The sequence below is a fragment of the Caretta caretta genome, chromosome 26 (genome assembly GCF_965140235.1).
Source record: "Caretta caretta isolate rCarCar2 chromosome 26, rCarCar1.hap1, whole genome shotgun sequence".
NCBI classification, from domain to species: domain Eukaryota; kingdom Metazoa; phylum Chordata; order Testudines; family Cheloniidae; genus Caretta; species Caretta caretta.
Window position 1 is genome coordinate 2,208,089 of NC_134231.1, and position 26,866 is coordinate 2,234,954.

At 45.2% G+C, this 26,866-nt stretch overlaps 2 protein-coding genes across 5 annotated transcripts; one reads left to right on the forward strand and one right to left on the reverse strand.

Moving 5' to 3' along the window:
* Positions 1 to 216: 216 nt before the first annotated feature.
* On the forward strand, positions 217 to 7,898 carry STAR (steroidogenic acute regulatory protein). Of its 2 annotated transcripts, none has more exons than XM_075123463.1 (7): positions 217 to 558; positions 2,074 to 2,187; positions 2,570 to 2,697; positions 2,791 to 2,949; positions 3,679 to 3,863; positions 5,306 to 5,399; positions 5,745 to 7,898. In XM_075123463.1, the coding sequence occupies exons 1-7, from the start codon at positions 522 to 524 to the stop codon at positions 5,850 to 5,852; spliced, it is 825 nt and encodes a 274-aa protein (XP_074979564.1). In that variant the 5' UTR covers positions 217 to 521; the 3' UTR covers positions 5,853 to 7,898. The 2 variants fall into 2 exon arrangements, with proteins under 2 accessions (XP_074979564.1, XP_048685081.1); XM_048829124.2 differs by lacking the exon at positions 217 to 558 and adding an exon at positions 576 to 786.
* ASH2L (ASH2 like, histone lysine methyltransferase complex subunit) lies at positions 7,627 to 23,813 on the reverse strand. 3 transcript variants are annotated; one of them, XM_048829119.2, is made up of 17 exons: positions 23,663 to 23,813; positions 22,719 to 22,788; positions 20,395 to 20,540; positions 18,609 to 18,697; positions 18,057 to 18,151; positions 17,715 to 17,810; positions 17,393 to 17,488; positions 16,180 to 16,255; positions 15,105 to 15,122; positions 13,464 to 13,557; positions 12,733 to 12,950; positions 12,376 to 12,543; positions 11,578 to 11,771; positions 10,865 to 10,957; positions 10,283 to 10,381; positions 9,553 to 9,612; positions 7,627 to 8,277 (listed from the first exon to the last, which is right to left on the reverse strand). In XM_048829119.2, exons 1-17 carry the CDS (start codon positions 23,788 to 23,790, stop codon positions 8,170 to 8,172), a joined length of 1,848 nt encoding a protein of 615 aa, XP_048685076.2. In that variant the 5' UTR covers positions 23,791 to 23,813; the 3' UTR covers positions 7,627 to 8,169. The 3 variants fall into 3 exon arrangements, with proteins under 3 accessions (XP_048685076.2, XP_048685077.2, XP_048685078.1); XM_048829120.2 differs by lacking the exon at positions 15,105 to 15,122 and having other exon boundaries at positions 23,663 to 23,812; XM_048829121.2 differs by lacking the exon at positions 23,663 to 23,813 and having other exon boundaries at positions 22,715 to 22,733.
* Positions 23,814 to 26,866: the final 3,053 nt, after the last annotated feature.

The window sequence follows — 26,866 nt, forward strand, 5'->3', positions numbered from 1 at the left end:
CCAAACGGTGAGCTACTCTTCACCTGTGCTAGGTGAAGGCAGGTTCCGTTGCCAACCCCCTGAGCCATCCAGTGCCCTTCCCTGTGACCCCCCCACACCCACTGATCCAGGGTTACGGAGCAGCTCACGCCATGTATGACAGTCTCTGGGTCCTAGCTGGCCAATCATGGGGGAGAAAAACAACCCTGCTTGGGGCGAACTGCAGTGTCTAAGTCGTGGTGACCATGTCTAACTATCACTGCACTGTTTGGTCCCTCCCTGGGAGACGGCCGCTCTCATGGTGTGCTGGACACCTGCATTCGGGTGGCGCCAGGCTATCGGTACTCATAGTTCAGCAGGAACTCCAAGTACTGGCCTGCTGGCGGCCTTTGCTTTGGGACTAGGTCCAGCTAACTGTGCTCAGCCGTCGCTCTGGAGAGAGAACGTCTGGTTGGCTGCAGAGAGTTAACGTAGCCAAGGGAGGATATGTCTGTTCCCTTAATCAGCTTTGCCTCTTGTAACGCTGCCCACATGACATATGCATGAGAAGGGTTTGGCCTTGGCCCCCCGCAGGCCTGGGTAAGTGATGTCTTTTCTTATCTCTCTGCTGACTAACCAGCATCCTTCAGCGGGAGTATTTAAGGCTGCGAGTGAGGAGAGCTGCAGCAGAGAAGCGCTAGTCCAGCAGAGGCAGCCCTGGAGACACTGACGCTGGACGCCTGAGCTGCAACCAGAAAAGAAAAATGCTGCCAGCAACTTTCAAACTGTGTGCCGGGATCTCCTATAGGCATCTGCGCAACATGACCGGTGAGGGGGGTGTGCAGCTGTCACTGGGGCAGCAGCTGCCTTAGGAGCTGGGCTGGGGGCGGCTGGCTTGAAGGCCCCATTGCTGTGGATTCAAAGTGCCTCGTTTCTTGCTCCTTAGTAGTGATGTTTATTTCTATTACGGTTACTCTGTCTGCGACACCTGATTGCCCCAAGCACTGGGCAGCAAGAGGCACCCCTGCTCTGTGCCCTGCTCACCACCCAGGAAGCCAGCAGGGATCACTGGGGGAATTCTCTGCTGTGTGTTACGCAGCTCAGACCCTCAGCTGGTGTGAATTGTCGTAGTTCCCTTGGAGTTAAAGGTCTGTCCCATGTCCCCAGTGGTTCCAGCTGGCCTTAAAATCTATTCACCTCTCCCATTTTTGCTGCCAGGAGACTCTTTCCAGCTCAACAGGGGAAGGGTATGCCTGTTTCTGAATGCAGAACAGTCCTCTGTTTCCATGGAGGCTGTTATTTATAGTGCCATAAATGTACCTATGTATAGATAAAACATTCTCCCTGCCTTGAAGAGCTCACATGGAAAGGACTTAAGATTATCCACTCCAATGGCTAACCATTGGCTCTCTTTTCCAAACTGCTGGAGAGAGAGAGAAAAACTTCCAACAGACTCTTCTTGGCTTCTGGATGTCTCGGTTTCTGCTGGACCTAGGGATCAGTTTGAGGTCTAGATTACACGTTTCTTTGGCAAAAGTCATTCTGCAGGCTTGGCAGAAGTCTGCCTCCCTTCTGCTTGGTGTGGTGTTGCACACACTGCTCTCCAATGCTGTATAGGCAGAGTTTCTAAAACAGCTTCTAGTCTCAGTGTAAAGTGAATTTTCCGCTATGGTGAACTGCTGGATTCTAGAGCGTCCCCCCCCTCCCCCAAGGATGTGATTAGTCCCCATTCTCCATGTTTTGCATGTCCTAGGCTCTACATATGGTCCCCAAATACAATTGTGACTCTGTTGGGAAAGGGCCTACATTCTTTTTCTTTTAAAAGACCACCACGCTTGCAGAAATCCAAAGCAAACCAAATGTAGCTGCTGTATACACATGCTGCTGCTTCAACTGTGTGTGGATGATGATAAACCCTCTTTCTGTAGATATACTGACCCAGCCGGTGATGATGGAAAGTAAATAAAACTAAAAGAAGGATCAGCATGGGCCTGATGGGAGGAAATTGGCCAGGAACAGCTTTATCTTCAGGCAGGGTCACAAACAGTGAAGCATGAAAAGTAAACTGTGAAGTTCGTAGCTCTTTTCACTTCTATCTTACCCTCTCATTTCAAGGCTTGAGGAGGCAGGCTGCTGTTGCCATCAGCCAGGAACTGAATAAACTCGCCTTTGCTGGCCCTGGTCCCAGTAAATGGATCAACCAAGTTCGCAGGAGGAGCTCCTTACTTAGTAAGTACCAGAGTCTTACCATAGTCAAATGTACAGTGACAAGCAAAGGGGGTGATCCAAGCCTGATAGACTTGCACCTGGCTCCAGTGGGAGCAGGATTGAGGCCCAAGTCCTTTAAGAGGCTGCAGCTGTGGTATAGACTCAGACCTGCTGATGCATATAGAAATGCACAGCCTATGCTGCAAAATCTAAATACAGAAAGATAGCAGGAAACTAGCATCACTCCTAAGCCCCCCAGCACCGGTGCTGAACTGGAAAGGTTACTTAGTTCAGCTAAGTTATTCGGTCCTGTGTACTGCAGTGGTGATTTGGTGAGAGGACAGAGCTGCAACCAGCACTGTATAAATGCCCAAGTAAAACCCTCTACTCCAACCCCTTTCAGGCTCCAGGTTGGAGGAGAAGCCGTTCAGTGAAGTGGAGATGTCCTACATTAAACAGGGAGAGGAAGCCCTTCAGAAATCGCTCAGCATCCTCGGGGAACAGGATGGCTGGAAAACTGAGACCATAGCGGTACAATTTCTGACTTGTGGTGATTTCTGACTTGTCCTTTTTCAACTGCACCTACTGGGAATACTAACTCTTTGGGGCTTTGACTTCCTGTAGGGGAATGGGGACAAAGTGCTGAGCAAGATGCTCCCAGACGTTGGGAAGGTATTTCGGCTAGAGGTGGTTGTGGACCAGCCCTTGAACTCTGTGTATGATGAGTTGGTGGAAAGAATGGAGCAGATGGGAGACTGGAATCCAAGCATCAAGGAAATCAAGGTGAGAGACTCAACTGCATGCGTTCTCCGAAGAGGGAGGAATGCTTGCTTTGGCCCCGATGCAGCCAAGGACTTAAGCACATGCTTTGCTGAAGAGGGGCCTTTATGATTAAGCAGTAAAATAAAGGGGTTTTCTACTATATATTTTAAAGAGAGAAACATCTAATGTGCCCAAAGGGGTAAATACAGCTGGCCCGAAGGGTGTTCCAGCCTTTGAATGCCAGCTCCAAGCTTAAGCTGTTATCTTGGCTCCGCTGTGCAGCTGATATGGAGGGTGTTTGGCAATAGCCACAAGGTGTCAGCAAAGGGGAGAAGTCCAGTTCTTTATCTCAGCAACATGTTTCCAGGTGGAGGTTATGGAATCTTATTGCAAGGGGGTGGGTGTCCTTTATCTACTGAAGTGGTAACAGTGGTGGCCTGCTGCCTGACTGCCACATCTCACACAGCACAGCTTGCTCCTAGAGCGCTGAATACCGAAATCCATTTTCCCCCCTCAGTGTTGCAGGACTGCAGAGCCTATGAGGTAGACCTAGCAGGCTGTGGTTGGGGGAGGGGGGAGGCAAAGAACTTTATTAAATGCATTGCACGATTCCTAGTACAGGGAGCCCGAGAGAGAAGTGTGGCACAGACACAGTAACAGAGACATACACCACGACCCACGGGCTATTGAATGTGTAAACAGCCCCGTTACGCTGGCTCTGCCTAACGTTGTGTAACTGTCACCCTCCAGATTCTCCAGAAGATTGGGAAAGATACTGTGATAACCCATGAGACTGCTGCGGCCACGCCTGGCAATGTGGTGGGACCACGGGACTTCGTCAGCGTGCGGTGTTCTAGAAGACGTGGCTCAACGTGTGTCCTGGCAGGGATGGCCACAAACTATGGAGCGATGCCAGAACAGAAGGGATTTATAAGGTAGGGAAGCCTCCAGCTGTTGTCTTGCTTTACAAACCTGGAGCCAAAGCTACAGTAGTTGGACAGCCAGGAAAGGGCACATGTGCACAGCGTGGGGGAGGCGCCATTCCCAGCTCGGGTGCACATAGCAGTGTGGCCGCAGCTGCCCGAGTACGGTGCCGGGGGGTGGCTAACCCAAGAGGCCATGGCCTGGTTGCTGTTTGGAAGTAACAGCTTGAGCAGAGCTAGCCCATGGACGTCTGCCAGTCTGGGAGCTGCTGATGTACCAAAGTACAGAGGCTCCTGCTACCAGCCTGGGGTGGGAGGAGGGCTGTAAAAGAGGCGAGTATGTTAGTTTGGAGTCCTGCCTATTTTATACATTTCAAGCTTGCTTGAGCTGTTATCTTGTCCCATTAGCAAGTCCCTGCTATCACTGGGGCCTCAGGCAGTGGTCAAACCTCATGTTCTCCCCAAGGACTGAAATCCTGTAGTCTGTAGCATGCCGTTTCCCCAGTCCTCCCTTAACTAGCTCTTGGCATTCACCAAACAACCAGGACTAAAGGGCTAGAAGCTGGCAATCTCTCCTGTGGCTACTAGGCCACACTGCTTTTCCCATTCTCTGGTTTATCCCACTTAGGCCAGCTAACCCGGGTTCTACTGTACAGGTATCTAGGTGATGCTCTAGCCTGCCCTCCTATGTACCTCAACCCACCTCCTGGGGCCTCCTGGCCTTACGTGCCACGAAACAGGAGGCTCTTCACAGCCAGAAGAGACTATTAAATCATCTAGTCTGACCTCCTGCATAGTACACGCTATTAAATTTCACCTAATGTCCCTTTACTAAGCTCAAAGCCCCTACAGCATTTCACTCTTCAGTGGCAGAGAACTGATCTGATATCTCATCCCCATTACCAACAAAGATTCAAATGTGTAAAATAGGCAGGACTCTAAGGTCCCCCAGCCCCTGCCCCTTTTTGACTGGTACTGTCTCTCTCTCCTCTAGTAAATGCACCCTTCTTTCTCAACACTCATTCTAGGCTGTAGGAAACTATAGCTAGGCAACTTTTAAATTTAACTCCAGGAAGGAGCATGGGGGTAGCAGCCAGGCTTGGCACAGGTACTCATTACACACCTCCATTAAGCAGATATAGTCTTCAAAGTTCTTTATTTAACCTGAATTTTAAAAAAAATTGGCAGTCAAGGGCTAGAGAGACTTAAATCAGCAGAAAGACTCGTGGCCAAGTCCTGCTACCTGGACAGCAGTGACTTGTGCCATGGGAAATTTCTGGCTGCTGGGAGCACGCTGAAGCATCTTCTAGGGCTCTGTAGCAAACTCCAGCCTCAGAGGTGAGGTATTGCCACCCTCCTGCCTTTAAAACTGACTCTAGAGAAGACACACACATTTGGATGGTAAATCATTTGTCCCTAGTTTCCTAATGCAATGTTTTCCTGCCCTTCTCCAGAGCTGAGAACGGTCCCACCTGTATGGTTCTCCATCCACTGCCTGAAAATCCTTCACAGACCAAGTTAACCTGGCTACTCAGCATTGACCTAAAGGTAAGTGCTCATACGGAACCTCATTCAAACAGTATAAATGAGTCCTCTCAAGAAGGAGTCTGCCTCAGAAGGGGGTGGTTGTCTAAGGTTAGGAAATTAGGAGCAGCTGCTTAATTTCTTGAAATGAAATTCTCCTGATTGAAGTCATTCCCTGTGTGGGTCAGGTGAAAACTATTTCATAGTTCCAGCTCTTTCCAACCAGAAAGAAGTGGTTCATGTTTCATCCCAATCCACTTGTCAATCTCATTGCAACTTAAGATGCAAGGTTGGCTCCCTCCAACCCCCTACTCCTTAGGCTCAGTAAATACCTCTGCTTTAACACATGCCTGCTCTCTTCTTTTTCAGGGCTGGCTGCCTAAGACAATAATCAACCAAGTCCTTTCCCAGACCCAGGTGGACTTTGCCAACCACCTGCGCAAGCGCTTGGCTACTCCAACTGCTGTCAGCTGCTGAACCCTCAAGAACTATTAACCTTCAGCAACAGCCAGAAGCCTACCTGATGCTTAGATTTCGCCTCAGAGGTGATTATCCTGTGTAGTGTTACCTGAGACATGCTTTGGGGCTTTTCTGGGGTAAATGAATGGGTTCAGGTTTCTAATGCTGCATTGAGTTTGCTGGGCTCCCCTCTTAGCTGAACATATCAGACTTGGTGGTGTAGGCAGCCACTTCAAAATCCCCCAGAAGGTGTGTTTGACTGAAAAGGCTACTGCTCCGTGCTCTGCAACAGCTTGTGATAGTTTCACAGCGAAACTACTTCTGATCAAACAGGGGCTGGATGTCAAGGCACCCAGTAGAACACTCAGCGAGAGCTCCAGGTTAACCCTTGCTGTGCAGGAACACACTCTTTAGCTTTAAGATCAGAAGTGAGTTATAGGGTTAATACATAACTCAAGGCATCTTGCAATATCCAAAAAATCAATCCCTGTGCAGATCCTATTATTGAATTGTTAGTGCAATTTGCCAATTTATACCAAGCTAGCTTTGTTTAATTTAAATGTGCCAATGTAAGTTACTTTGCTGCTCTTTTCTGTTAGCGAACTCTAAGCAGCCCTGGTCTGTTGGGTACAAATTTAGCATGTACTTACACAGCCCCCTCTGAAAGTGGGCAGGAATAACTTGTCTTAGTTTTGAATAGGCTGGATAGTGTCTGATTTGATTTCTCATAAGACATTTTATACAGTTAACATCGTAGGACAGTGCATCTTTGTAAGCTTACACTTTTACCTAAGAACCCAATACACCAGCATTCGTTTTGCACTCAGTGGAATTCAGCTGTAGGAAGTTAATTTATAAAGCCAGTTTGCAGGTATTTATTTTTCATGCATAATGGACTATTTAATATTTATTCTCAGTGACCATGGAGCTCTAAGCAAGTTTATTTTAGGGGGTGGGGGTTCCTTATCCAGTAGGGAAATCTTAAGCAATGCTTGACTTCCCTAGAACCAACCAGTTCCTGTACCCTGCTGAGATAAGACTGTTGCTATGCAGAACTCTGCAAATATTTCAGTGTAATTCTGTAGTAGCCTAATGTACTGACTCAGTTTGATGTAAGATGTATAGATACTTTTAAAATATATAGCTGAAAAAGATTAAAATTCTTGCCTGGCTCTCTTTAATCCAGACCACAGAGTGCAAATGTAACAACTTCATTCAAAGCCTTACTCTCCATTATTAGTAGTGTTAGCTGTGAGTGGGAAGAAGAGACTTGTCTTATAATATATGTGCTGCTAGGCACCAAGACAAACCACTGTGATTAGAGACACACTCCTCCAGGAGAAGGTAGTGTTTTACAGGCACTGGATAACTAACTTATCTAAATATGCTTGAAAGCCTGGGCCCCGGAATTTCATCTTAACTTAGCTTGCTCTCTCTACCCACAACAAAATAAACCTTTAGATGGTTTGTTAGTGCCATAAGGCCTGAAAAGTAGCTTACAGCTGCTGTTGGTCTCTGCAAGTCAAACCTTAACTTACATCAGGTAAGCACAGTTCTAGTGAATAGCCCCTGCAGTATACATTTAAACTCAGCTGCCCAGTTCTTGGGACTAAGTGAAAGTGCACTCTGACTCACTCCTACACAGGATAAGGCTGGTGCACTGTTTCCTACAATGCCTGGAGAAAGGGGGGTCAAGCTAAGAGCACATCACATCCTTGGTCCGGCACACCACTTATGCTACTCTGGCTAAGGAGGTTTGTTAAGTCTTTAGCCATAAAACAGACAAAAGATGTAACAAGCTTGGGGAAAGTTTATTTTAAACTGGTTGCCAGTTAATATAAAAATCACAATCTCTCCCCCATAACTTTAGTTTTGGTACAACAAGATCCCTTTGTATGGAAGCTGTTTACAGTTTTAAAAATCCTTAACATAAGCATCTGTGTTGAAGGTATTTGGCTACAACTGCTCAATTGAAATGTATGATGAAGCAGGGCTGTATGGCTATTGCCCACTCCTGGTGCAGTGACTAATCTGGATATTAAATGCAGTTGTGATACAATCAAATACTCACTCCAGTAACTTGTTAAAAATACAGTTAGCTGAAAACTCCAGAAGACACCACTGAGTAGCACAATACATGTAACGTGGCGGAGGTTGGGTTTTCAAAATATAGCGTACACCTACCACCACCAATAACCCAAGCCCTCTATAAATACCTGCCAGTTAGGTAGCAGCTGAGCCTGGTTCATCCTTTACAAAGTAGTGATGTTGCAATTCTCTAGAAATAAACCATGTCTGTCCAGTGTTTAAGAAATCTGTATATACAGCATCTCCTCTAGGGCTCCCACGGTGGGCTTCGTCTTCCATCAACTTCGGTCTCCACATGATACAGGACATCTGCCAATGTGTGCTCTACAACAGCACCCCAGCCCATGTCGCTTAGCTGTCGGGAAGGGGAAGAGAAGAGATTACAGCAGCCCTGCTGTAATTACTTGGGGTGCAGGGCACAGCTTAGCACTGTGCTGTTTTCTATCACTTCTCTGATGGGAAATGGGTTAACTTCAGTATAAAGACTCCTTACTTCTGTCACACAACTCTTTGTGTATATAGCAATGGGCATAACTGCCTTCAAGGAACATTTTCTGCTAAATATACCCTATGGAAAAGGCAATAATCCTTAAACTACCAGTGTCTTACACTAAGCAATGAAATCCACATCCAGGGCTTTCACCCACTCTAATCTAGCTCATCCCTCTATTTTAATACCTGTTAAGAGTTCTTTAGACCAATTCCTTAAGATTTATTGGAAAAAGCACTTAAATCCCCCACCACACAATGAGGTTGGCAAGCGTACGCTCTTTTCAAAGTAGAGAGCTGGTGGACAAAGGAAAGTTCAAGGAATACCTGATGCAATACCTTCCATTTGTGACCGGGGTCATACTTTCACCGATGGAACACTGGAGTTGACATGCTCTCTGAAGCATCGCCTTAGAGGCAAAATGCCGCTTTCTACCTTCCCCAATATTTTTAGATGCAACCTTAACATCTGAAGGTCTGATCCAGTCTGGCAATTCCTAGGGCAGTTTAGTCTAGATGCTTCAATATAAGGGACTGGAGGCAGATGTGGGATAATGTGACCATGTTTTTTGAAAGATATACTCCAGTTCAAAAAGGAAGTAATTCATGTTAACCAAGTAAATGTCCAATCCCTCTTTGGATTTTTCTAACTTGCTCTCAATAGAGTCAGAAGTAGGAGTCTGCAATACAGGGTAATGGGAAAAATTTTAGATTTTTTTCCCCTAATTTTTACTTCCAGTAAATATTTGAGGTGAAGAGTGCCTTGTTTTAGGAACTGCACTTCGAGCACATAGTCTAAGGTTGCACATGTAAACTACAGGGAAATAATTAGCAGGATCCATCAAGTACCTCAAACTAAGATGAGGCTTTTGGACTTTTAAAACCCAGTGTATATTTCCCCTCAACAAAATGTTGCTCAAATACACACCTTGGTAATGTAGCTGTCCTAATGAAGTTAGCAGAAAGTTACTATTAACGCCTCCTTGCCACCCTCCAAAAGAGAGCCAGGTGACAACTGAGTGGTCCACTCATAATCTTGAGCTCTCTTGCTGACAGAATGGAGGTACAAAAGTTGAATTTAAACCCTATACCATGTTAACAGCACAAGAAAAAGCAGATGTAGCTATGAATTAGTACTTACGGGACGGTAAGTGATATCTCTTGGAGGGTATTTGAAGTACGGTCCAAAGTTTACTGAAACCTGTGACAGGGAGATAGATCTATTTAGCATCAGATGGATGTGCACAACAGGAAGCAAAGTAATACTAAAAAACAGAAAGAAAAGGAGTACTTGTGGCACCTTAGAGACTAACCAATTTATTTGAGCATAAGCTTTCGTGAGCTACAGCTCACTTCATCGGATGCTCATGAAAGCTTATGCTCAAATAAATTGGTCTCTAAGGTGCCACAAGTACTCCTTTTCTTTTTGCGAATACAGACTAACACGGCTGTTACTCTGAAACTAAAAAACAGATAGCAAGGGAAATTGCTCACTCAGCATTTAACAGGCTGGGCGGTTTTAGGTGACATGGAAAGCTAGGATCTCACTCACCACAGGTAAATGCTTTGCTTCAGCTTTATGGAGAGTGGAGTCTCTTTATAAATCTACTTGCAGCCCACAGTAGGCAGATGAGCTATTGCAAGAGTGCTCTGAAAACACTAGGCCCACATCACTGGAATAATCTTAGTTCTGTTTGACTCCTCCCCGAATGCACGTTCAGATGGTACACTGGTATAGGTGGGGACCCTTTTTGTTGTGTTTGCACATTGCCTAGTTCAATGCGGTTCTGCTCCATGACTGGACTTCCTACACACTACTGCAACACAAATAATTCACTTTCTGTCCCCCGAGCACCACAAGCTGTACCTACCGTGCAGCCCTTATACAAAGAAATGGCCGGGAAATAAACACCTTCAAAAATCTCTTTAAAGGCAACTCCTTGGCTGACACCATTTTTATAGAAGATTATCTGCAAAACGGAAACAGTAACGGAATCAAGAGGTGTTCATGCTTTACTGACTAGCCCTACATTATTTGTAGCCGCCCTCCCCCAATTTGTTGTCTTATGCATTTAGGCTTTATGCTCTGTTAGCAACTCTCTCTTTGCTTCATTTTGCAAGATGCCTTGTCCATTTGTGACTGAAAAATAAGTTAGTCTAAAGTCTTGCATTCCACAAAACATAACTAGCTGCAGTGTTATTACAGGTCAAAGAAGGTGTAACCCAAGCTGCATTGCTTGCTTATTCAAGTCTATGTAAGCCTAACAGAGACCATCCAACTTGACATCTTTGTAAAACTGTGTGATAAGATTCAAATAAATGAACACCAAGAATCTTAAGTGAAAATCTGCCAAGGACTGTACAGTGAACCTGTTCAAGAGATTGGTGGTGCTCTATGGATTTCTAAAGTGTCTGGGCTCAAGTTTCCACCCCACTCCAAACATCCAACTTACTTGGCTTCCAGGAGTTTGCTTTAGGCTTTTCTCTGCTTTATCCACAAAGTCCTTCTCTTCAAAATACAAGTAACTTTTGAACTTGATCAAAGCCTAAAAAAGGTAAGCAACAGATCCAGGTCTGCAAAACATTCACACCATTACTTTTAGTAATATTCTAATTAATGGTAGACAGATGCGATAGGACTGGTTAGTACACAAGCCCCTGGCAACTGGAGACCCAGATATAACAAACGTCAGGTCACCAATGACAAATGAGGCTCCATTAAGTATGGAATAAGAATTCTGAACTAGTCCCCTTGGCAGCATTCTGTAGATTGGCACATTCATGGAACCAAGACATTGATGTGCCTTACTGAATAACTGGGAGGTAGTCAAGCTCATCTGACCCTTGCTTGTAGCATCTGGAATTGAGGTAAGGACTGTTGTAAGGCATTTGGGGCTTTTAAAACTAGTCCTCTAGACCTTCACACCATGCTACTTCCTTAGTCAGTGGTAAGAGTTAACACATCATTATTTGCCTCCCATTCAGTTAGAGGGATGCTGGTTCATCATAGAGCCTGGGCAACTGCAAGACTGAGGTTTGGACAAGCCCATTTTCCACTGTGGGTTACTGCATATTCAAGTGTCGGGCCCCGTTTAGCATAGCCAAGGTCTGGTATAGTTAAACAAACTGAGACCAGCTAGGCACAGCCTAGAGGAATCCAGCTTACCTTATCTTTATAGGTATCAGGCAGTGACTTTGCAGTCTCTGTGTCTTCAGGAAGACTGATATAAAAACCCAGTACATCTCCTTGCCCATAGCCAGCTGAATAGTGTTTGCCTATGGACTGATGAAACTTTGTTCCCTTCTTGCTGCGCCAGGAGTAACTGAACTTGTCATAGCCTAGGGGAGCCTGAAGGTTCCCTGTAGAAAACCAGAGGTCAGCCCTGGAAGCACCAGACCCTTTTCTTCAGGACCTTGCATGAAAGTAACTGTTTCTACAAGCAGCTCGGGTTACCAGGCACTAACATCTAATCGTACGAGACATTTTTTCCATCCAGGCTACATATTTCTATGGGTTTCAGTGCAAAGTTTTCCACTTAATACTGAAAATATTTACTTCATAAATATTCATGACACACCTGCTGTTGGCTCTTAAAACTATGGCACGGACTGTTGAACTGGGCTAGAAGGAGTTAATAAACCCTAAATGATTAGCGAGGCCCAGCAAGCAACAGTGAAGCCAAGAATCTGCAGGACTAATCTGTACTCAAGCAGAAAACTAGGTGCTTGGGCACTATGACTCACTACACAATATTGCAAAGGGTTTGCGCCAGTCCTGCTCCAATCACATTCTCAGAAAAATACACTTAAGGGTTCTAGCACTTCCGTAACCAATCAACATCGACTTCCTCTCTCGTTAGCACTTGGGCTTATTGTTCAGGGGTCTGAGCTACTCAAAATGCAGGAAATGAAAACAGAAGCAGGAAGCTTTGCTTTGTTAAGGGGTCTTCAGCAATTACTTTACCTAGTGGCTGCGACCAGCCAAGTCTGGCAGCTGTGTCTGGAGGCATCTCATCCACAGATATCTCAAAGTACCAGTCTCCCTTCCGCACCCCATGCGAGGCTCGTACCATAGAGTATCCTTTCTCTCCAATAACGGTCAGTCTGTCATCGGAGATCTTTAGCTGAGGTGCTACAGTAGTTAGAAAGACAGATGCGATTTGTGATTAACAAGCAGGTGAGCGAACCGATCAAAGATTGCGAAGCTCAGTTTAACATCCATGTCTGTTTCCCAGCACAATTATGTCTTGAAGCTTTACTAACCAAGACAGTGAGGTTACAGAGAAGATCCCTCATGTGGGGAGCTGGCTATCCAGCTTACCTCGGTCATGCAATGCTAGGAGGACTCGTTCATATAGGCATGCTCTGTAGAGATCTCCAGGAATAGGTTTTCCTGCCCAGCAGTCTAGCTCCAGTTTCTCTGGATCAGGCGCATGGGGGTCAGGCTCAGCCAGAATGTAACGATATCCATCTTTATTAAAGGGGTGCTCCAGAGGGTAACCGTGAGGTGGCAGGCGCTGAGCAGAAAACAAGGGGTCACTGGAAGAAGCACAAGGAAAAATGTTAGCATTGACTTCAGCATAATTGCCAGGAACCACACACCCACACGAACAACATTCTAACAATTTCTTAAGCAAAGCCACCCTTCAAATACTTTCCCCTTCACTGCCTTTTACAGACATGCAGATGACTACACCTTCCCACTGGTGATGAGCTTAAGTGGTGCTCAAAGTGACAGTTTCTAAACCAGGTGGGCATATATTCACATACAGGAAGTTTATATTATATGATGGTCTATATCTTAGCATGAGGACAGATTATATCAAAATGTTAGTTTGAATGGTGGGAGATTAAAGTTTATAACAAGGTTGCACCCTCTTAATTTCCAAATAGCACGTGCAGAACTGCGTCAAAGATGGGAGGCACTTATTCTGTCATTAAGACAGACCATCCTCACAACCCTGGCCGATACAAGAGTGTTCCCTATATTTTCCTGTACTTTGTCCGTCTGCCACTTAAGTTATTTCACTTAGCCTGTGTCTTTCTATTTACCTTCTGGTTTTCTTGGCTGTTCCTGTGGTCCCTCCATCTTGCTGTTTGCGTTTTGCTCCTCTTCCTTTCCCACTACCTCCTGCTGGAATGCCCCCTTTGGAGAGAAATTACCACAAATCCACATCAGCTAGTGCTTTATATGCAACGGTTGGTTATAGAAGGAATCTATGAGTGCAGAAACTCCATGTGTGTCACAATCAAATGGCTTCATTAAACAAAAAACATTCAACTTCTATATAGAAGTTTGACATTGACACCATTCAGAGAAAACTAATCTAGCAAAAGAAAATTTATCTTCAGTCTCTAATCAGTTTTAAGAGAAACGTGTGGATAATAAAGTCAGTTTATCAAAACACATTTAACAAGAGGAAACTCAACAATTTTATTACGTGAATTACAAATCTTTACTTGCCCATAGTTTTCTTTTCAAATGGTATCATTTGTATATTTAGTTTGAGAACAAATATTGACACACTTTCATGGAAGTTCCAAACACACAAGGACAACGGATTTAATTTGTTTTTGCAGAAGTAACCGCGCTCCCAAAGTTGACTTTTTTCCCATTTTAAGCAGACTGTCAGTTGTCTCAATGATTTACAATATGCCTGCAATACACTTTGACACACAATATCTGCTTCAGCAGTAAGCACTTAACGTTAAGTTCAATATAGAAAATGAAATACACCAAAATGGGGAAAATAAAAAGCAATAAAAGGTGTTTCTCTGCAGTGTTTCCAAAATTGTTATTGTTTGCAATGTAAATATTAAGAGCAAGGCATTTCATGTTAACATTAATGTCTTCAACACTAGTTTCATCAAACTGCAGGGTAAGATAAAACATTGAACATCTAACACCAGAATTATGCCAAATAGTGTCTAACTCCTTTAATGTATTTGATAAACCAAATTACTTTGAACCTGTATTGAATATATTTATTATTTAAGTGATAAAATAAATCACATCCTCGGAGGAAAAATATAGCTTACTTACATTACTGACCTAAAAATGAAAGAATACACAATTTTGCTCTACTGCAGTGAAACACGTTTAACAACTGCGTAGTGTACTGTAAGAAGTAGCAAGCTTTTAAATTATCAGCATACCTGTTGCAGTGTAAGGGATTGAGATCTTTGAGGGGATATCATATTCTGCACAAACATGAACTGATCTAAACTGCACTTGTCCGTAGCTATACTGCAGATTACTAACGCCTTCGTTTGTCATAGTAGGTTTATAAATCGCAAAACTAAAGCTACCCTAGCATGTCTGAATTTTACCTGACCAATAGCACAGTGTAAATTTTGTGCTTGTGTTTAATACACCAATTCTTCAGAAGCCAGTTCTTACATTCTGAACTTGAGTTTGGTATCAAATCAAAATTGAATCCTACACAAGAGAACAAATTAAAGTGAAAGAGACACTTTATATCAGTCATGTGAGGCAGAATATGACAATTTAAAAGCTTCTAACTGCTAAACATTAAAAACTGGAATTACAGTTTCATATTAAATATTACTGCAATCATTTTTAGGACACGCTTTAGATTTTTACTTCACTTTAGCTTCTAAGACAATTGAGCAAAAAGCTTTTCCAAACCACAACAATACTTAAGTTTTAGAAGCTGAAAGGTAAATATTCACCTCCCAAAGAGGCTCCACCTGTAGGGACAGAAGTGGCACCATGTATTTCTCAAATTTTAATAACTAAAGTAAAACATCACCAGTGCATGAAATGGAGACAATATACACTTTAGAGATCTGCAGTGATGGACAGGTGCACAATTTCTTTTTTTTTGGTTTAAAAAGAGAACCACCTCAGGCTGGGCACTAGATAACGCACGTAGGGTTACTGAGAAAGGGTTTAACGCTGTGCACAACCAGCAGGTTTTTGGTGGCTAGTTTATATTAGGCAACAGTAAAAAGTCTGCCTCACACACAAACGCTATGTCTACACTTTGAGCTACGGGAGTGACTCCCAACTTGCACAGACGTTCTCAGGCTAGCTGGAGGAGAGCTAGCGTGGGTATAAATAGTTGTGTAGCCGTGGCAACAAGGGATGCAGCAGTGGAATACAGACCCACCTGAGCCATGCTGCCACAGCACGAGTACATGTTGGCAAGCAGGCGATCACTCCTCTAGCTCTTAGTATGGACAGAGCCGAAGAGATTACTCCATCGGCGTGGTCATTCCACTAAGAGAGAGAACACTAAGCTGCAAGTGATCGTTACTTGGAAATGTATAATGGAATAAAGCTTCCCAAGTGCTCCTGAAATCTCAGAATGAGGAAAATGGGAAGTTTGTGGGATAATGTTCTGTCACAATTAAACATCAACATTTTGGGGTTGGACAGGGAAAGAGGAAGGCACTTTGTTTTCAGTGATGATATCAGGTTTTAAAACAGCTATCTTACAAGCACGTGTTCTACTATGGTATGACCAGCTGTCTAAAAGTGTGATCATCTTACGCATCTGTGATCGGGTAAAGACTAATTGATATCACGACAGAAAAACAAGACAGATTTAAGTTGGCTCAATAAATCCTGGAAATAGCAGTTACAAGACTATTTACATACAGGCCAGTCGGTGTTTAATATTTATTAAGCTGTAAACGTTAAAGTTAATATAATCAAGGGTGTGTTCAGCTGTAGGACTTTAAGAAATGTGAAATATTCCCAAATATTCAGCACATTTTCTTTTAGTAAAATTAAAGAACTTGCCATTTAAGCTTCCACTAGCAGATACAGCATTGCTCTGCTTCTGGTTATCGTACGCTGGACCAATATTAGCAAGGTCCTGAAAAAGAAAAACTCAGTTTAACAATATTACAGATTTATGGGCAGGTTGGTACTTACCACTCATTCTGAGAGCGTGTGTCTGGTTCAAATTCTGAGCAAGAAGCTTTTGCTCTTCAGGATTTCCGAGAACTGAAGTGCTACTGAAACTTTAGCAGCATGGCATAAAACAAGTTCAGAGCAGAAGTCTTGCATCTTATACCTTGGGATGATTATGTTTTTTCTAGTTTTATAAAAAGGACCCAAACTACACAGCCACAGCCCCCTGTGGGTCAAGCTCTTGCCATTTTTATTTGTGCTAAGAAACTGTCACATAGCATCAGGAAGTTACCAGTCTCTGGGACTGTGTACCACATATCTCATATAAACAGCTAGGCATAAGTTGTTAGAGATTTTAAGCCTTCCTATATCCTAGACACATGCTGGCTGAGGGACAAGCTTTTTAAAAACAGAGGCAAGATTCCTGCCTGCATTTTGAGTGAATCACAACAAAAAGAATGAGGAAAACAACAGGATAGTCTCCATTGCCAAAGGCAGGAGATTACATCATAACATTACCAGAACAGCATGAAGAAAGGGTATTTTGATGCCATCAGAGAGTTCAACAAGGGCCATAAAAACAGAGATACCTTTTAAAAGCCCTTGCACACACTAGAAAATAAAGCATTAGCACCCAACAATAGCAGACTATCATGCATCCCTTCCAGAATTATTGCCAAATCATGTAATTGAGGCTGGCCAGGCAGCTGGTGGGTGGAACTCCCAACATTCCCATATTCTTTCCACTTGAATGTTCCTCCAGCAGAGTTGGAACAGCAGCACAGCACAACTGCACAGAATGTGCTAAAGAGGACAAACAATTGGAATTTGTATAAGAAAAGTTAACTAGGTCCCTGGGATTAAATTCCTGGTGGGACTCCAGTTTCTTATTGTGAATACATTGTCAAACAGCAGGCAACATGTATACATTCCAAATGTGTGTACTTAAATGTGCCTTTTTACATTTATAAACACACCTTTATGTACCACAATCTTTGGCAATGCAATACAAAGTCCTAATGCTCAAATGCTCTTAATATTAGTTACACGAGAACCATGGTGCAGAAAGGAGAACTTTCTCCCTGCCTCAATCACGTACCTGATCTAGTAGCCCAAACTTTGGATAATCGTCCTCTGGATCTTTACTACCTGGGTCTGGATGCTCTTTCACCAAGAACACATCCCTTTCTTTACACTGAAATATGGGAGTTAAAAACACCTTCAGAAGACCAAGTCATGCCCAAGAATAACTGTGTAAAATTTACAGTAGATACACACCACAAAGTAAGAAGTCACAGGGACAGTATTAATGTCTGGACTATTTGTCTTGTTCAATTCTAATTATTATTAAATAATACTACCAGAAAGCAGCTCAATCATTAACAAAGATCCTCTGCAAATTTAAACTTTTAGTTACTTACCATTGTTTTTACAATGTTATTTGGCCAAGTCATTTTTCCAGGTCTCTGTCTAGTTGTCATACACTCCCAGTACTTGTCAATAAATGGTATAATATCCTATTTAAAAAAAAAAAAGGTAATAAAATGAGGCCTTAAAACAGTTATATGATAAGAGTTAAAATTACTTTATTAAGCCAACCTATCTTTCAACGCCAGATCATACACATTATAACTGACCTATCAGAGCTGGTCAAACTGACAGCTCATACTGTCAATTTTTGTCTGAACTTGTGGATCTAGGCAATTCCCTTTTTGTCAAGTCATAACTCACGTTCAGGTGTAACTGTCTAATTATATCTGTACCTTGTCTTTTGAGAACATAGTTTTTGGGTGCTCATCTTGTGTCCTTGACTGCCACGTCAAGTTGGCCAGAGCACTAAGGCACATTTCCTTCAGATCTTAAAAACAAAACAAAAATATACCAGAACCACAGTTACATTCTTGATGAAGGTCAAGTATATTTATATATAACCATAAGGTTGGTAAATACTAAGAACACAGCAGATCTAATCTTAGATGAACTTCCATTAGTTGGCCTCACATCTACAATATCCTGAGTTTTGGAAATGTGGGTGCTAGAGCGAGTTATGTGCTCATAAACAAAAGGAACCTGGGCTGAAGGCAAGAATTCTACCAGCCTAAGAAATTCATTTGCACAATGGCATCCTCCAGGTCTAGAGAAGTCAGCTCTCCAGCACATTGTATTGCAATCAGCACCGCAAATCCTCACCAGACCCACAGACAGACTTTAATCAGCTACAGGACAAAGGTCATGCAGGACCATTCCATCCCCAACAAAGATTCAAAGAGAGGAAGAAAATCAAGCTTTTGCAGTAAGTGTTTGTTTTTACTTACTTGCTTGTTTTCTTAGAAAGTATGTGTTCCCACTGTGATGGCAGACATTGCAATGGAAACTGTAGTTGGTCATGAAAGGCAGACATGATCTGTGAAACAGCAAAATCATTTGACACTATCCACAGCTTTTCCATTACATCAGAAAACGAAAATGATTACTCTCTTTCTGCATTAAAAAAGTCACCCACGCACATTCACAGATGTTTTGGTAACTCAGTGTCAGCAACAATGAAAACTATTAAATTCTGGAAAACGTGAATGTGGACTAAATGTCATTTTTCTGTTTTAAGAAGCAGTCCTGAAATTCGGCCACCAAGGTAAGCTGAAAGCAACTCAGGGGCCTTTAACAATGAACCATGGATTAGTCAAGGTACGTCTATAGCTATAGAAAACTTCCCCATAAAACACTAACCAAGCCCATTTTAAAACTAATTTTTATTTAACACACATTAAAGTTACCTTTAAAAAGAAGATTCCTTAGACACCTCAAATATCAAATTGAATTTACTTTCCATTTACAGTGTCTCTATCTTTTTGCTCTTCAGTCAGCAAATATAAACTAGCCGACTCTCTCCTCCCTCCCCTGACCCCTTTTTTAAGTCAGTTTCACATCTCTCATGCAGTAGCCCAAGGCTGCAAATACTTCAAGAGAATGTCTAAATGCAAACAAAGACTTTTCATAGAACTGTAAGAAAAAGATAAATAATTTGTGTTATGTAAAACTGTTGTTTATTATTGTTTACATAGCTCTCAGTGTGCTAGACTGTACACAAACAAAATAGGAAGACAAGGTCTTTTCCCCAGGGAATTTACATTCTAAATATTTCCATTTTTGTTTAAACAAAAACAAAACAAAACTTAGATTTAGCACTTCGTCTACCTGGCAGCATCTTTTCAAAATGTATTGATTTGACTGAGTTTAGGATCTGAATCTTTTAATAAAGAAAATTCTTCACTCCATCACCTTTGCGATGTAACAAAAATGTTCAGAATCTCATGTAATGCCGTACAGTAGAACCCCAGAATTATGAACACCTCGAGAACAGTGATTGTTCATAAATCTGAAATGTTCACAACTCTCAACAAAACATGAAGCTTGTTCTTTCAGAAGTTTACAATTGAACATTGACTTCATACAACTTTGAAACTTTCCTGCAGAAGAAAAATGCTGCTTTTAACCATCTTGAATTTAAAAGTACAGAAACAGTTTCCTTGCCTTGTCAAGTCTTTTTTTTTTTTTTAAACTTTCCCTTTTTTAGTCGTTTATGTTTAACACAGTATTATACAGTATTTGCTTTTTTTCTTTCTGGTCTCTGTAGCCAGATTGTGTACGTCTGGTTCCAAATGAGGCGTGTGGTTGACTGGTCAGTGTGTAACTCTGATGTTCATAACTCTGAGGTTCTACTGTATGTGTTATTTTCCTTAGCTCTGCTTCACCGAGCTTTTTAACTTTTTGGAGTCTGTGAATGCATATGGTTGTTACGTTTGCCTTAACTGGGAACTTCCTCGATTTTTAGTGATTGCACTGATCCAAAAATTAGTCCTGAACAACCCTAGCTCTAAGTTAACTGTGCTTTTTGGAGGCCTCCCTCAGCTGGAATCAGAAGCATTTCACAAGTATACCATTCCTGGGTTGGAGTTTGTTCTTAAAAAACAAACCGCTATTTTACAGAGAAGTTCAATAGAATTTAGAGTAAATTCTGGAAGATACAAAAATACCATGGTGCTTGGGGGGGCCAGAGAAGAACAGCTTATAGGCAGAGTACTAAACAGAGTTATTACATACGTAGTATCAATGCCAAAGGTGTCCGCTGTGAACCACTTTGTACAAATCCCGCACTGCAGCTCTATCTCTCCAAGCTGTCGCCCATTCTCTTCATCCACTGAACCCGGCTGAGTGTCCAAGACTTCAGAACTGTCCCCAGCACCTTCCTGCAATCATAACAGCGTTAACAGGTCTGGACTTGATTAAACAGAGCGCCAAGAACAATCCCACGTCAATCAAGTCACGTTTCGTCCATTACAGTCCCCTGTAGAGATTGCTAAAGTTTAAAGGATCAAAAGATTCCTCCTTATTTCTTCAAAAGGCCAATAGTTGAGGTACAACTCTGCTGTGAATGGGTCTGAACTATTGAATGGCATCAGACAACAGAGACAACCACACAAGCTTCTCCATGGAAACAGGTGACAATTTTAGCTGCTGAATCAAGGATTGGCTTTTGCATAGGTGAGCAATATAGCATGGTAAGTTAAGGGAGGGGAGATTTAGAGGTGAATAAAAGCCAAAATGAGAAAATCTCTCTCGCTGGACTCAAGGAGTACATGTTTAATTTTTCATATACAGCAATGGCTGCTAAAATGTAACTTTTTGAAATTTCAGTCTGAATTTCTTCACATTGTTCACAGTTCCAGCATTTTCATTCTATCACTAGTCTGAATGCAGCTGTCCCTGAGCCAATATGTAACTTTAGTCTTTCAAGACCTCTGACATTTCATACTTTGCCAGGCCACTGAGAGCTAACTAGTAACATTTTACTGGTGCCTCAGGGAAAATATTTCCTATTTTAAATTATATTTCCCCTTCTCTTGTGCTAATCATCAGCGAATAAAGGCCCATTATACTAGTAAAGACAAAAAAAGTTTTCTTCAAGCATCTTTATGACAGTTTCCTCCCAAAGCAATAGGTGAATCAGGCCAGGTGTACTAAGCTTTTTTTGTTGTTATTAAGTATCAAAAGAACATTTAAAAAAAACAAGTTTTAGGTTAGACCACCAGAGAAAATACATTGGGCAGGATTCTCTGCCACCAGGCACTTTGTGTATCCATTTACATCTGGGCAGAGGCTGTAAGATGCTACCAAATAAGAATGCACCACACACACAGGAAATTTATGCCTGCAAACGATTGCAGGCATTTTTTATATTTTTTTGCACTGGCTCCGTCAACACTGGACTCTACAGATAGGGCCCTACCAAATTCACAGCCATGACAAACACATCACGGACTGTGAAATCTGATCTTTTGTGTGCTTTTACCCTATACTATACTATACAGATTTGCTGAGGAAGATCTGCGTTTCTCAAATTGGGGTCCTGACCCAAAAGGTAGTTGCAGGACGGTCGCAGGGTTATTTTTTTTGGGGGGTGGGGAAGAGAGTTGCAGTATTGTCACCCTTACTTCTGCACTGCCTTCAGAGCAGGGTGTCCAGACAGCGGCGGCTGTTAGCCGGGCACCCAGCTCTGAAGGCAACACCCTGCCAGCAGCAGCGCAGAAGGAAGGGTGGCAGTCCCACAACCCGCTCGTACAATAACCTTGTGACACCTCCCTCCCTGAACTCCTTTTTGGATCAGGACCCCTACAATTACAACACCATGAAAATTTCATATTTAAATAGCTGAAATAATGAAATGTATTATTCTTAAAATTCTATGACCGTGAAATTGACCAAAATGAACTGTGAATTTGGTAGGGCCCTATCTATAGGCAAGGCACAGGCACCTACTAAGTTCTCTATTCTTATTCTGAGCAACCACACAGAAAAATACATACAGATTTCCTTTGGTAGGCCAGGTCTTACACCAGTTGTATAACTTTACTCCCGCTTGGCATAGGTGTTAATGACTCCACAACCTGCCAGGCCTATGTCCAGCCCACGGAAATATTTTGTACTTTACATACAATTGATTCAGTTCATTTGTGGGGCAACCCCACTGCGGTTAATGAAAACACCTCAGGGATAAGTCTAACGTAGCGCATCGGCTTCAGCGCATAGGTGACCCATCTGCATGGTCTGACAGGTTACACACACAGGCTTTCGGGCACAGAGGCAGGGCAGCTGGAAGGCAGTAGTGAGCCGGATCCAGACTGCAGGGCACACACACGAGCAACGTGCCACGGGCACCACACTGCTACACCTGCTTTGTAACGTGCCAGTGTCTAAAGGCCCCATCAGGGATCAGACTCTCCTCATGCCAGCTGTTGCACAAACCGAGGAAAGAATGGCCCCTGCCCCAAAGGGATTCCCCCAACCCGCTGGGGACCTGGTGCTGGCACCCCACGGCGCTGCCCTCCCAGGCCCCGCAGAGACCCAGGTCAGCAGCACTCACGTACTAGGGGATCCTTCCCATTAGAGGACTCGGTCTCCAGGCCGGCGGTGACATCGACCAGGGTGGTGTCCCCCCTGCACCGGCAGGAGAGAGAGGGTGAGAAGCCCCAGGGGTAACCGTGGAGTGCAGCGCCCCGCCCCCTCCCCCCCGGGGTAACCGAGGGGCCCCCGCTCCGAGGGGTGCAGCGCCCCGCCCCCTCCCCCCCGGGGTAACCGAGGGGCCCCCGCTCCGGGGGGGGGCAGCGCCCCGGGGTAACCGAGGGGCCCCCGCTCCGGGGGGGGCAGCGCCCCGGGGTAACCGAGGGGCCCCCGCTCCGGGGGGGGCAGCGCCCCGGGGTAACCGAGGGGCCCCCGCTCCGGGGGGGGCAGCGCCCCGGGGTAACCGAGGGGCCCCCGCTCCGGGGGGGGCAGCGCCCCGGGGTAACCGAGGGGCCCCCGCTCCGGGGGGGGCAGCGCCCCGGGGTAACCGAGGGGCCCCCGCTCTGGGGGGGGCAGCGCCCCGGGGTAACCGAGAGGCCCCCGCTCTGGGAGGGGGCAGCGCCCCGGCCCCTCCCCCCCCGGAGTAACCGAGGGGCCCCCGCTCCGGGGGGGGGAAGCGCCCCGGCCCCTCCCCCCCGGGGTAACCGAGGGGCCCCCGCTCCGGGGGGGGGGCAGCGCTCCGGCCCCTCCCCCCCGGGGTAACCGAGGGGCCCCCGCTCCGAGGGGTGCAGCGCCCCGGCCCCTCCCCCCCGGGGTAACCGAGGGGCCCCCGCTCCGAGGGGGGGGCAGCGCCCCGCCCCCTCCCCCCCGGGGTAACCGAGGGGTGCAGCGCCCCGCCCCCTCCCCCCCGGGGTAACCGAGGGGCCCCCGCTCCGGGGGGGGGGGCAGCGCTCCGGCCCCTCCCCCCCGGGGTAACCGGGGCCCCGCCCCCTCCCCCCCGGGGTAACCGGGGCCCCGCGCCCGGCCTCACCCGGTCTCGGAGTCCCCGGCGCCCTGCTCGGGGGGTCCCGGGGGGTCCCCGGCCGGGGCCACGGCCGCCGCCTCCGCCGCCTCCCCCTCCTCCGGCGCCGCCGCCGCGGTTGCTCCCGCCGCCGCCATCTTCCTCCCGCGCAGTCGCGCCAAACTCACACCTGGGCTCTCGCGAGATTTCCCTCCCCGTCCCGAAAGGGGCGATGGCAGCGCAGCGTCCCACCATGGAGAGGCAGTGACGTCAGCGGGCCTTACCGTGACCTCACCCTGCCATACCATGACATCACCCCACCGCGGCACAGTGACATCACCGTGATGTGCTGTGCCGTGACCTCACTCCACTGCGGTGCAGTGACATCACCAGGCCATGCAGTGACATCACCTTGCCACACCATGACGTCACCCACTGCAGCATAGTGACATCACTGTGCTGTGCCGCGCTGCGTGCCCCCCCACCGCCGTGCAATGACTCCCCCGCCTGCCTCGGAGTATCATGCCCCATGATGCTGAAGTCATACTGCTAGGCTGTGACTTCAGCAGGCTCCCAGGAATCTAGGAAAGGCAGGAATCTATCTACTGCTGAAGATAAGCCATTCTGCCAAAAGGCCAGCTGCTGACCTGAGATTGCTGCAACTCATCGGTTTGTCTCCATTAAAATGCATCAGTATCACTATTACTTTGTCCTGCCTTAGTTTACTTCCCCTCCACCCGCCCCAGTTGCGCCTTTCCTCAAAATAAAGCTTTTAAACTCTGAAGAAGGGATATGTCTGTCTATCCAGACCTACCACAATGGGGCTTTGATCCTCCATTGGAGGCCTATATCGGGGTTCTCTTTCCGAACTCCCACAACATGCTATAAAACTCCATGGTCCAGCTGTGCCACAACAACTGGTTTTCTGCATATAAAAGCCAGGGCTGGTGTTAGGGGTTAGCAAATAGGGCAATTGCCCAGAGACCCACACCACAGGGGACCCTGCAAAACTAACTTGTTCAGGCTTCGGCTTCAGCCCCAGGGGATGGGGCTGAAGCTCGGGGCCGAAGCTCGGGGCCCTGAACCCCATGTGGTGGGGCTTCAGCTTTCTGCCCTGGACCTCAACAGGTCTAATGCTAGCCCTGGTTGGCAGCCCCCGTGAAACCTGCTTGTCGCCCTCCCAGGGGGCCCCCAGACTCCTGGTTGACAACCACTAGCTTATAGGAACTACTTCAATACAGGTAAGGTTTATCTCAGATCATAATCTAATAGAGGGAAGTGGTTCACTAGCCAGTCTCTTGCAGCGTAATTACTACTTCTATTGTGACTTTCATCTTCAAAGCACTGCACAAACATTACCTGCTTCAAACATCACAGACAATGGGGCTCTCATTGAAGTCAATGTCAATAGTCCCATTATCTTGAGAGGGACAAAGGCCTTGACCATCCCAGCATCCGTGTGAAATACTATCCCTATCTTACAGGGGGAGAAACGGAGGAATAGAGAGGCAAAGTGATTTGCCCAGGGTCACATAATGATTCACTGACAGATCCAAGAGAAGAACTCTGCTGTTCTTGGCTCCTGGTCCTGTGCCCAGATCCCCAGCCTTCACAGCCTGTCAGGAATCACCAAAAGGAATACGAATCTTTTCTCAAAAGTTTGCAATATTTTCCACCAGAGAAGGAAAAGCCCTGTGATTGAATGAGCCTGAGACATCAAAGGAGAATTCCCATCTGTTCAGCGAGGCCCTCTGAAGTGCTATGTGACTGGTTTAAAACATGGAACATCAAAGGATGAAATAACAGCATTAACCTTGCCATTAGCTGTACATCCACCTTTGTACCAACTGAGCAAGAGTTGGACAAATGCCTTCCCCAACTCAAAAAGAAAAGGAGTACTTGTGGCACCTTAGAGACTAACCAATTTATTTGAGCATGAGCTTTCGTGAGCTACAGCTCACTCAGTATGCACAGACCCTGTCCTACACCAGTGCCTTCTAATGACCCATCTCTATGCCCAGGTACACTGCCTAGTGATCCTGGCGGAGGTGTGTGGCCAAGTAGTGATTCATTAATATTCTATCCTATTCATGTCCTTACGCTGCACCCATCACCATGATCTCTTCAGAATTGGTCTTATTTGGACATTTAAAACCTCCAAATGTCATGCTGAGCTAACTGACTATGCAACCTTGCTTGCCTGTTTCTGTCAGCCTGGTCTATGCCATGTTGTCCTGTTGCCTCTTGTCCCTTTTCCGGTTGTAAAGTACTTGGGGCCTGGACTGTCCTTTTCTTTTATGTTTGGATTTTCCTCAGTACAATGACACCCCCTACCACCCCACCCCAGTCATGATGGGGGCCTTGGAGTGCTACAAATGTCCAATTTACTAAAGATGAATGTCCAATTTACCAAAGAAAACAAGGTCTCCTTGGTATTAGGACCCATCTGCTCCCCTCTATTATATAGCGGTTTGGGGCTCAGACAGACAAAAAGCAGGAAGAAATAGGCCTGTACAGAAGCAAATGCTGTCTTATCATCCCATATGCTTTTGTTATTTAGAGTCTCAGATCAGCTCTTCTATTACTTTGCTTGGTCTCTTTCTCAATTTAACAGTATCACTAAGGTACTTATCACCTTGGTATCTGAACACTGATAGCGAAGATAAGATTGTCACATATAGTAACTGACAAATAGGAATGGCACAATATGGATAAAGGTTGAGGCAAATACGCTCATTTATTAAAAGAGGGGGAAAGGATCATCTAGAGGGATCTTACCCAAATTTAGGGAAAGATTTTTAAAAATGCGTTACTCCAGTTTGGTACCTAAGTCTGGATTTAGGAGTCTAACTCAATTAGTGGGAGTTGACCTGTATAATCAGGTTATTTCTGTGGGTGCCTAGATATGGACTCAGGAGCTTTACTTTGAGCACCCGTTATTGCAAATCTTAGCCTCCTTCTCTAACTACGCTAAGGTGCCACAAGTCCTCCTTTTCTTTTTGCAAATACAAACTAACATGGCTGCTCCTCTGAAAACTATCATTGTCCAGTGACACCTACATATTTCAATGATGAGAGCTGTAAGAAGCCATAAAATGAGGGCAGAGTTGTGGAGAGCAGTCCCTGCTGGGATGCTGGTGTACCCTTCCCTCTGAAGGGTAGAGTGGATGTCTCTTTCAATGGAGTGCACTAGTTCCAGTACTAAATGCTGGGCTCAGTAGGAATCACTGGGTG